We start from the raw sequence: 11,347 nt of genomic DNA, 5'->3' as shown, positions 1-11,347 counted from the left end.
GACACCTTTCCCATAACATCATTGCCTTTTCGGCTTCCCCCTTATTAAATATTACTCTCCAATCATTTCGCTCTTTATTCGCTCATCCGTAGTGTACCCGTTCGTCTTCTCCGTAAAATCGTTATCTTGTCGGCTTCCTGCCTCATTAATTTCTACTTTTTACGAGGCGTTGTCTCATAATAAATGATAAAGAAAGAAAAATTTATTCCTTAAGTTTTTCTTTTCTTTTATTGTACATTACTATTCATAAATAAGTTATTTGAGTTGCATAAAAATTGACGGAGTAAATTATTAAGAACACTGATTAAATTGTCCTGTTGCATCAATAGACTAAAATAATATATAGATTGTTTGGTTCATAGATGTATGAAAATGGGTCTTTACAATTTAGGTAGTTAAAACTAACTATTATTAATTTTAAAATTTATTTACACGACTGTCATATATTGCTTACTATTTTTTCTTCAGTTCCTTTACATTCTGCGCTAATTCTATATGGTATTACAATTTAGATGTCCAAAGGTACATGCAATAATAGTTGGTGTTTAAGAAAAAACTAATTTGAGTTAGGAAAGAAAATATGCCAGATAAATCTTTTTATATAATTAGATAAATATAAATTTAAACCTCTTCAGTTTATCTTTTATCATTTGTTATACTTTTTTTACAACATTCTAAATATCTCTATAGGTTATCTATATGATCATTTTCTTACTCCTATGCTTTTTAACTTTTTTTTTTTTGTTTCTTACATTATTTTCTATTAGATTGTAATTTCCTTCTAAAGTTTTTTTTTTCTATATTTTTCATATTATAAACTTTTTTTATAATTTTATTTATTTATTTAATTTATAAATTTTTACTAAAATATTTTTAACCGTGGCATCTATAAAATTAAGGAAAAACTTCAAAAACCCCCCCTGTGGTTTCGTGCATTCTCACTTTGCTACTCTGTGGTTTAAAAACGTATCAATTTGCCCCCCTGTGGTTTCGTTTTTATCTTTTTGTTATCAATTTTATTATTATTATTTTTTAAAATCAGTGACAAAGTTAAAATTAAAGGATACTAAAGTGACTATTCGATAAATATAGATGGTTATCTGAAGTTTTTTGTATATAATTTAGCGAAATATTAACAAAAAAGCTTCCGAAAAGATAAAAATGAAACCACAGGGGGGTAAATTGATACGTTTTAAACCACAGGGTAGCAAAGTGAGAATGCACGAAACCACAGGGGGTTTTTGAAGTTTTCCCTAAAATTCATTGTGTTTTTCCCCCACCGTCTAGCAAATTAAATAGGATATATACAATTAGGCTGCCCAAAAATAGTCAGAGGAGAAAGCTTGAATAATGCTAGTGTGCTTGCCAGTTTGAAGTTTCCGGTCGCCTCCCCTCTTTGCTTCCTTCCTGGAGGTTGGTTCGCCTCTACCATCCTCAAGATTTGCCAAGGACGACAAGGAACAGAGACAGGGAAGAGGTTGGTTGGAGCCGGAGGGGGAACACTGGTATATATCGACCATCGGTTCTTTATGATCTGAACGCGCGCCATCATCATCATCATCATCATCATCATATGAGGCAAAGGTCCCGTTACTCTACGCCGTCGATATTGAACCACCCGGGAAAAATGAGGTAAACCCTCTTCTTCTTCTTCTTCTTCTTCTTCTTCTTCTTCTTCTTCTTCTTTTCCTCCTCCTCCTCCTCCCTTTTGTGTTTCATCAATCAATCACCTGCCTGCTGATTACCTAATTCTAATACAACGATAACGGTGGGCTTTTCAGAACGTATAATGGTATGCATTTCCTTCTTCTTTTTTTTTTTATTTTTTTTATTTTCTTTCTTTCTTTCTTTTGTGGTTCAAGCAAAAAATATATTTGTAAAAATTAGGCTATATATTTGGGGTGAAATAAGAAATAAGCGTCCTACGAAGTAGAAGGTTGATTTGTTTTATGCATATGTCGTGGAAATAATGATTAATCTGTCTAAGGGAGCGAGAAGGATTTGAAAAATACCACTATTACAGTGAGATTAATAGGACACAGCAAGTTATTGAAGTGAGAAACCTCTATCCCAGTTGACGGCTGAAATATGAAAATGACTCTTATGCATGTCGCATTGCATGTGCTCATTGATGATCTCTGAGGCATCCTAGCAGAGTTTCGTAATGATCAGAATTCGAATTTGGTTAGGTCAGTCCGAGGTAACAATATACCCCTTGACTCTGTTGTTTCTCAGGGAGATGTGAAGGACATTGGAGCGAAACATTTTATTTGAAGATTGTGAGTTTCTCTTTTGAATAGCTTGATGCATAATCAAAGCATATCTCAAAGCTACATCATATGATAGTGCCAGATTTTAATTTTAATTCATTGGTTGAACACTACATCTGTTGAGTGATTCAGTCCATTGTTATACATGCCCAGCTTTTGTGCTGCATGACCACTTAGAACTGGACTTAATAGAAAGAGATGGTAGTGCTAGATTTCTCGTTGGTTGAGCACTATATCCATTGAGTGATTCAATTTATTTTCATTGTTACATATACACAACTTTTGTGATCCACGATTACTTCAAACTAGACTTATCTGCTGCTTTTGTGATTTGCGACCACTTGGAACTAGACCTATTTGAGAGAGATGATAGTGCAGATTTCTCATTGGTTGAACTCTAGATCCATTGAGTCATTCGGTTGATTGTTATATATGCCCAGCTTTTGTGATCCATGACCACTTTGACCAGACCGATATGTAGCTTTTGTGCAGTTCAGACCGCACCATCTTGATGCTTAGAAAATATCTTAGCTTTCCCAAATCCTTTACCTCTAATTCTTTTGTTTGATAATCTTTGGATCCTGTTGTCTTTTGTGAATCATTTCTTTTTACTATTACGTAGTACTAGAAGTTTTTCTTGCGGTAGTTTTCATAAAGATAGGGTACTATTCTGTAATTGGACAGTTTTCAAAGTAACAAATTTGCCACTCCTAAGGTCTGACGGTGTTGTAAGTCATGAGAGAGACTTTCGTGCAGTTTTGCGTGATAAAGAAATATTTTGGAGATAAAAATGATCGAGAGAGGAACTGATAAAATAGAGTTTTGTTGCAAAAAGGGCGACATTTTATGTATCAAATTGTGAGCTTTCATAGTGAGAAGGACTTATGAACAAAATACACATGTGGGTGAGTTTTGGGTAAGAAACTATGAATTGGAAAGGCTGAAATGCAAATTCTCCAAAATGAAAAAAAGGGAGCAATATGCGAAAAGTTATCATTACATGTGTGAAAAACAAGAATTTTTTGAAACTGAGGACTTTGACAGGTAGAGGACTGCGAGACATTTCGAAAAGTTATCATTTCATGTGTGCAAAGGTTCGGCTTTCCCAATAGCGAAAACCTAGGTAATGAGTTGAAACTCCGTTTTCTATAATGAATAGTGTAATAGGTGGAAACACATTTTCACGTCGCACAGCATATATTTTGTATGTTGGACCACTGGACTGGTTGTCCTAAGTCCGCAAATCAATTTAGAGCTGAAATGAGCCTTTTCCGCACTTTTGTTGCCGAAATTGTTGTTATAATGCAGTTTCGGGTTAAAATTCATGCGAATGTTGTTGTGGCGGCCTTTGGACATTGTTGAGCCTTCCTGATTGGTCAACCTTTGCCGTCTTGTGTGTATAGTGATAGAAGGATGCTCATGGTGGGTTTCGATGCCGGAAACAACATTTTCGGAGCCCAGAATAGCATATTTTCGGTACCGAAATCCCTTTCAGTTGCACTTTGTGAGCGGCTGCCCTGGTACCTAAATTGGTGCACTTCAGGATAGCGAATAGGATATTAGGATGCATAATGTGATTCAGGACACTTGATGGCTATTCCAGAGAGTTTATGTGAGTATCGGCAAAAATGGAAAATCAGTAGTTGGAACCGATGTTCCAGTCGCGCTGTGGGTATTGTTGGTGACTTCATGTCACTTTTATGTGGCAATGTGGTGTTGGGGCTGCCTTTGGAGCTGAACGCATGTCATGTGTGCGTTCAAACACTGAAACGATTATCGAAATAACGAAATTGGGCGCTTTCATTATTTCTACTTGGAAAATGGACACGTGTGCACTTTGCCATCTCGCAGGCATCACATGTTATTGTTTTTGAACTATGATGCTTGAAAAGCTTAGGAAACACTCTTTTCATTTGTTGAAAGGCTGCCATTCGCCGATGCCATAAGTCTATCATTTGACATGCTGAACTTGAGTCGGTATGATGAGCAGCATAATGATTAAAGGTTTGGTCAAATCCTTCCTCAAAGAGATGGAGGCCCTTATGCATTTTTTGGTATGATGCGCAGCATAATGATTAAAGGTTTGGTCATATCCTTCCTCCAATGGGTGGAGGCCCTTACGCATTTTACTATAGCCAATTGTTCTCTCTGTCCCGAGCTCCTGAAAAACACAATATGATGGAGAAAGATGACTTTACAGTTGAGATCTCTAGTTATGGTGCTAATAGATAGTAGGTTATTTGGACATGATGGGATTATTTGGACATGATGGGACATGAAGAACAGAAGACAAGATTAGAGGAATACAAATATTATAACCTTTGCCAGAGACGGGATATAGACCTATCAGCAACTCAAACCTTATTCCTCCCTCAAGAAGGGTTGTAAGATGAAAAATTATTTGACAAGCCTGTCATATGGTCGGATGCACTAGAATCAATAATCCAAGGAGATAAGAACTTTAGATTGGTTTGAAAAACATTGTAAGAAGTACCTGCAAGGGCGAAATTCGAGGTAGGAACAGATTTAGAAAAGCAACTGGAACTAGAAAGCCAAAGTTTGACATTAATCTCTGCATGGTCTGAAGATCCTCCTGAGTCAATCCCCCAGTTTCAACATAGCTATTTTCTTGAGAAGTGACTTCTACTATCTCAAACTGATATGCTAATGATCTTCCAGAACCCCGACCAGTGCTACTTCTTCCTCTTCCTCCCTTGGTGGGACATCCTAGTAACTTCCAGCAAGTTTTTTTTGCGTCTGTCACCCACAATTGTTACATGGAAGTTGATCCTTCTCTACCATAAAAGGATCAAGTCCACTAGTCTTGCCCTCGTTATTCGTGAAATAGATTTAGATGCTGCTAAATCTAATTTTCAGCGGCCAACTGATGCAGCATAATATTTCTCCTACTTTCCTCTTGCTATACATAGGAATAAGTTTCCCGCAATGATGGATGGACCCTAATTGGATCAAACTCAGATTGTAGACTAGCCAGAAAATCATAACTCTTTCTTTTTCTACCAGCTTCTGAAACTCGGCTGCATCTGTTGGACAGTCAGCTTAGAAATCTTGATAGTAGTCTAATTCTTGCCAAAGACTACTAAATACTGTGCTACCGTCATATCATCTTGTTTAGTCTTGTACATTTTTTCTCTAATCTCATAAACTAAAGCATCATTTTCCAACCTTAGAGTAAGTTTGTGCTGTAGCGCTCCAAATCTTATGAGCAGTGTCAAGAAACGTGCAAGTGCCGGTTGCATTGAGTTCAAAAGCCACGACAGAACTAGACAATTTTCATATTTCCATTGAGTTATAAGAGGGTCTTCTTCTATAGGTCTCTTTCTACTATCTGTTATATAGCCATAAAGCCCTCTGGCTTTAATAAATTAGCAAATAGGATCGAGACCAAGCAACATAATTGTCACGCCCCGCGTTCCAACTCACACGAGCTCGCCAACAGATCTGCCGTATGCATAGGAAATTCCTGTGTACACGAAGCGGTAGCTGAACCTGCAAACAATATAAGCACAACTACCAAAAACTGGAATATATACATAGGGCCAACTATACATACATGTAGTCCAAAATAAGAAACTGTATACAACTGTATATTCAGTACTTCATCATCTTTGATCACATATAATTATAACTGTATGTCAAAATGATCTATCTCCAAAATAAGGTACTCCTCTAGCACGTCTACCGGGGTGGACCAGGATCTAGCTCATGGCTTCCTTACCTCGATCAGAAGGAACAACAGCAATCGAAGGCTCTGCAAGAGAAGTGGCAACAAAGGCTGTAAAAACTCTGTAAAACAAAGTAGCCCTCAGTGGGTACCGTCACTGATATCAACGGCCTACCCACTAAGTCCTCAAAGCTGAAAGGTAAATGCTAAGTAAAGTGCAGAAATGTAAAGCTGGGAAACACTCTACTCACATCAAGCTCTTTCTCTATATATATATGCATCACTGACATGAAACCAATCTCTACTAACCCAATCTAAAGGGACTGCCAATCGGCCCGTCCAGCCTGTACCAAAACTACACCGCACACTACGCTCAGGGGTGGCCGGACCAAGTAAAAGGCTCAAAAAGGGATGCTGCGACATCAATGCAAGAAAGTCAGACTCCGGAGTGGCACTCGAGGGGTGCGACCCCATCGAGTATAGAAGTGTGTCTCTGTCGAGCTCAATCAGGCTCACGTAGGCTATGATCGATGCGAATGGGTCAAACAGATCCAAAAACTAGAGCTCACGCGCCCTCGGCACAATCTGATGCGAAAAGTGAAGATCCAGGTCCACCGTCAGTCCGGACGGCACCCGCCGACACTAAACAATCTAAACTCACACCGTAAAAGTCATTTTGGCATCTTAGCACGAGCGTAATCTCAACATACACTAATCCGAGTATCCACGACGCATTAACAGCAATGGTACAAAGGTAAAAATAGCTCCTGAAATTAGATCTGATAACATCATCAAAAAGTGAAATGTGTAGATTTTCTCCTAAGTCAATTCCCAATTCAGCATATAAAATCACCAAAAATCACTAAGTTAAGTTCCAAATTCAGATTTCATATAAGGACATGCAAATCTACAGCTTGAGCTACTAAACATGATTGAGGGATAATATGGCATGCTGAAATTTCATACAACTTAGAAGGAATTCCGATGAATCCGGTAACTTCAACCCACCTCTGGAGCTAATCCAACCATGGCAGGGATTCGACCACGAGGTACACCCCTCCTTCGGTCAAAACCAGCAAGAATTAAATCAAGGTAGCTCCACAATTCAGCACGAAATGAAGCTAGAGTAATAAACAAATTGCATTAATGCGGGAATCTAACTAACAAATCAGCAATTCCCTGAAATTTAGCTCAGACAACCTTGCAATAAGCTAAATATGATGTCCTTCTAGCTCTTAACTTCACTTTAAGTAGGAAGGAACCAAGAGAAAGCCACTCCATCCATGGATTCGCTGCATGTCAATGAAGCTTGACGAAATGCAGTTTCGACTTCAGATCCGAATTAACTTTAACAATTTGATCAATGTACCTTAATATTCAGCTGGGGGAAACTTTAAATTAGTTGGAATTGAAGCAAGAACCAGAATCCTCTAAATAACTCACTAGAAGAAATTTGAGTTGAAACATCAATGAACTACATCAATTCTCAAAATTTCAGCATTATAAGGAAAATTCACCAATTAAACTCCTCCTAACCTGAAATTGGGTTGGAGGAATGAGTTCACAAGCTTCACTTCCTCACTACATCCCCCACCAAAGCTCAATTTTGCATCTAAAATTCAGATTTAAGAATCAGATCACAAGAATCAAGGATATTCTAACAAGAATCCAAAAATCAGCTTGATTCATGATTCTAAATCGAAATTAGATCCACAAACCTGAAACTCCAGCTAGAAAAAGGTATGAATTGAGCTCCACCACTTCAAGGACTTGGAGGATAAACCAGCAAAAATCAGCAAGACACGGCTATCAAGTTTGAGTGTAGAAATTGATTAAGAATCCATCAATATGCTGAAAGTTCAGCTTCAAGATCCAAAAAGCATCAATTTCATTCACTAACTAGAAATCCAACTAAATGAAATGGTCCAAGAGTTCTCCTCTCTCAGCTAGCACTTAAGCAAGATCTAATTGGGCAAATTCCAGCTTCAATTCAGCTCAATTGCACCTCAAACTCTGCTGCTGACCCTGCATTCTAGCTGCTGCTGCTGCCATGCCTGCAGCTGGCAGCAAGCTGAAGCTGCAGCTTGCGTGCAGTGGCAAGAAACAGGGAGAGGGAGAGAGAGAGGGAAATTAGATAAGATGATCCTCAGCTCCTCACACTAAAAACATCCAATGAATTCCAACGAGCCTCAGCAAACAAAGTTGGCATCGGATCAAAATACTAAAATCAGCATAGGACCATTTTGGTAGGAAACTCAATTACAATTAAAACTCCCTCACTAATAACCTCCGATTCAGCTCAAACAAGATCCCATCCAGTGATAGATGAAGTTAAGACCATCTCCAACCCATCCAAAGCGCAGCTTAAGAGAAGGATTCAAAGGAAATCCATCAAAATCCAGGAACTATCCAAAATCAGCTTAAAACATCAATTTCAGCTATTAAGCAACTTACCAAAATTCCAGCTGGAATTACACATTCTCGAGCCCTCTCCCTTCACCAAGAACACCAGCAAGACTAACCCAACAAGTAGAACCTCCAATTTCGAAATGACCAGCCACTACTTCTACCAGGGCTACTGTTGTTCCAGCTGATGCTACTGCCTGCTGTTGCTGCTTACTGGTGACAGCAGCTGAATGCTGCTGGCAGCCTGCGCATGAAGGAGGACAGCGGGGAGAGGAAGAGAAGAAGGAGAAGGAAAAGAACAGGAAGAAGAATGAGGGAATGGGAGGCCAACTACCAACTGGATGCAACAATCCAAATTCCCAATTAGGGGTGGTTGGCTTTGGTGTAATGTGCCACAAGCTTCACCAAACTAGTGTGTTCTAGCTGAGAATAAATCCCTAGTTTGGAATTAATTGTGACATCAGTTTCACATCAAAATTAATTCGGACTTGTCCCAACACTTTCACTACATGTCGATTAATTCACAAACTATAATCGTTCCATCCATTTTAATAATTTTGACTGTCAAGTTTGATTGGGCTGATTTGGAGAGATAGGCTATCCATCACAGCTGTGCTCATCATTGGACCACTCAATGAGACCGCATTGGGCCCTGTTTCTTCTTCAAACATAATTTTCAGAATGCAACCAGCAAAATATGGATGAACATTTTCACCTCCAAAACATTATAAAGCAAAACGAATCCTCTTTACAATTTACTCATTGAAACTTAGAAGTAGCAGGAAAAGCTTGAAGATGATGGCAGCAGGTCTTGAAGAATTGAGGCTTCAAGAGATAAAAATGTAGCAACAGGTGGTGAAGCACAACAACAGATGAAGGAGACAACAGCGGGAGGGAATCAGCAGCAGCAACGCGGTGAAGAAAAGAGGCACACGGATGGAAGGGTTGGCCTGATCGGTGAAGAAAAGAGGCACACGGATGGAAGGGTTGGCCTGATCGGTGAAGAAAGTCCAAATCGGTTCTCCACTTGTTCGTAATGATGGAATTTTTTTTTCCAAATCCCTTCTTTGGTGCTTTGATACTATTGCATTTGAGAGACAACGACTGGAGAAGGATTTGGGCTTCACAACCCTAAGATCCAAATGTTATTATTTATATAGAGTAATTTTGTCACGCCCCGAGGTCCCATTTTGATTTAAAACCATAGTGGAAGTGCCTTTTTTTTTTTTTTTTTTTTTTTTTTTTTTTTTTTGAAAATCCAGACCCCCAAGGTATGCCAGATCCGCGTCCATTATTCACACGGACAGAGTCTCCCTTGTATTTGCACGGCGTCACATAAGTACAAGTATAAGAATTGCCATACACGATACAACCACACATATGCACATACACATATCTACACCATTCACATTCACATTCACATTCAGAGTTATTCATAAATCCACGACTATTAGTTTAAAATGTTTCCTATCCGGAAACTGGTTTTGAAATACTAAATCACGAAAAACCACGAGAAAACCTTTTTAAAACTGTTTCCCACACGGAAACCTTTTCCTTTTAAAACCTTGCTACCACGAGGGGTAGAAGACCATTTCCATTTCACGAAAATTCATAAATCCTTTATTACATACATGAAATCCCAAATTCAATTGTAATAAAATGTTGAACCATATAAATTATCTAATTTATTGAAGAAAGCTGGAGTTTAAGGAATTAAACGAAATGACGGGACGGGAAGCTCTAACGAACCACTACAAGCGCTCCTCACAAACCGTCCCACTAGGACCAGCAACGTCACCTGTAATGGGGGCGGGGGGTGAGAACATGTAAATATGTCTCCCCTCTCAGTGGGTACCACAAGCCGACGAGGGCGAGGGGTACTCACCAGTCACGGAGAACAACAAAGGTATAGATAATGGTAGTACAGTAGCTATGATAAACAAGTAAACGAGATGTATATATATAAAACACTACAGCTACTGTATGCATGCATCAATCGGATGACCAGTCCAAAAATACCCAATCTGAAACCAATGCTCTGTTGGTCCGCACCGCAAACCTCAAGCCTGTGCCCTGGAGGTCCGCACCGCAGACCTCCTGACAATACCACTGCCACTCTACCATGCATATAACCCCTCTTGGGCTCACAGGTTGGCACCTGCAACCACTTTTCCGGAAAAGAACACCCTTTTGCGGTGGATTAGACTGCTGGTGTTCGTGAAATGCGACGAGTATCTGGCGATCAATGCTGATATGCTCAATGGCCAACGTCGGCAACCAGCCGACAATCCTGCCCCTCAGGGCATACCGACCGTATAGGTCATCAAGGAGTCCAATGGACCAACCAGGTCACATATGCAAGATACGAGAACTGACCAACCAGGTCACAGATACAAGATATGAAAATCAACCAAGTCACAGATACAAGATATGAAAACCGACCAACCAGGTCACAGATACCAGATATGAAAATCGACCAACCAGGTCACAGATACGAGATATGAAAATCGACCAACCAGGTCACGGATATTATATGCAGATAAATCTACTCTACTCCTACTCATGATACTAAACATGGAAACAACTGAGTAGAGTAATACGGGAACAACATGGGTGCAAGGCTTAACTGATATAATATGCAATATAAACAACAAGGGGTTAAAAGAACGTCACCGAGCATGCACCACTGTACCGACTTCGGATCGAAGTACCCACCTGTACTAATACTGTATGAATCTTTCGCCTGCGGAGGAAATACCAACCGGACCTACGAAAGGTCCACCGGGTTAGAATCTAACCCGCTAACAAGTACCACTAACTCACAATCCCCACTAGTAGCCCCACGGGCATCGGTTTTTCAAAACTGACTGCTGTAACACCGGGAGTCCCGAAAATCGCACTGGAACTCTGCCGGGACCCACTAACTGTCTCGGAACTCGCTGACTCATACTACGAGTCACCCGCTGCCACAAAACATCATTATCCA

At 39.6% G+C, this 11,347-nt stretch overlaps 1 protein-coding gene across 2 annotated transcripts in view; it reads left to right on the top strand.

Moving 5' to 3' along the window:
• LOC109714911 (putative metabolite transport protein YyaJ) overlaps positions 1,316-11,347 on the top strand; it is a 42,292-nt gene continuing 32,260 nt past the window's right edge. For both annotated transcript variants that reach the window (XM_020239656.1, XM_020239657.1), the window contains exon 1: positions 1,316-1,632. In XM_020239656.1, coding sequence (XP_020095245.1) covers positions 1,574-1,632 — 59 coding nt within the window. In that variant the 5' untranslated portion in view covers positions 1,316-1,573. The remainder of the gene's footprint in view (positions 1,633-11,347) is intronic.

This window comes from Ananas comosus, linkage group 9 (genome assembly GCF_001540865.1).
Source record: "Ananas comosus cultivar F153 linkage group 9, ASM154086v1, whole genome shotgun sequence".
NCBI classification, from domain to species: Eukaryota; Viridiplantae; Streptophyta; class Magnoliopsida; order Poales; family Bromeliaceae; genus Ananas; species Ananas comosus.
This window is presented reverse-complemented; position numbering and strand designations above follow the sequence as displayed.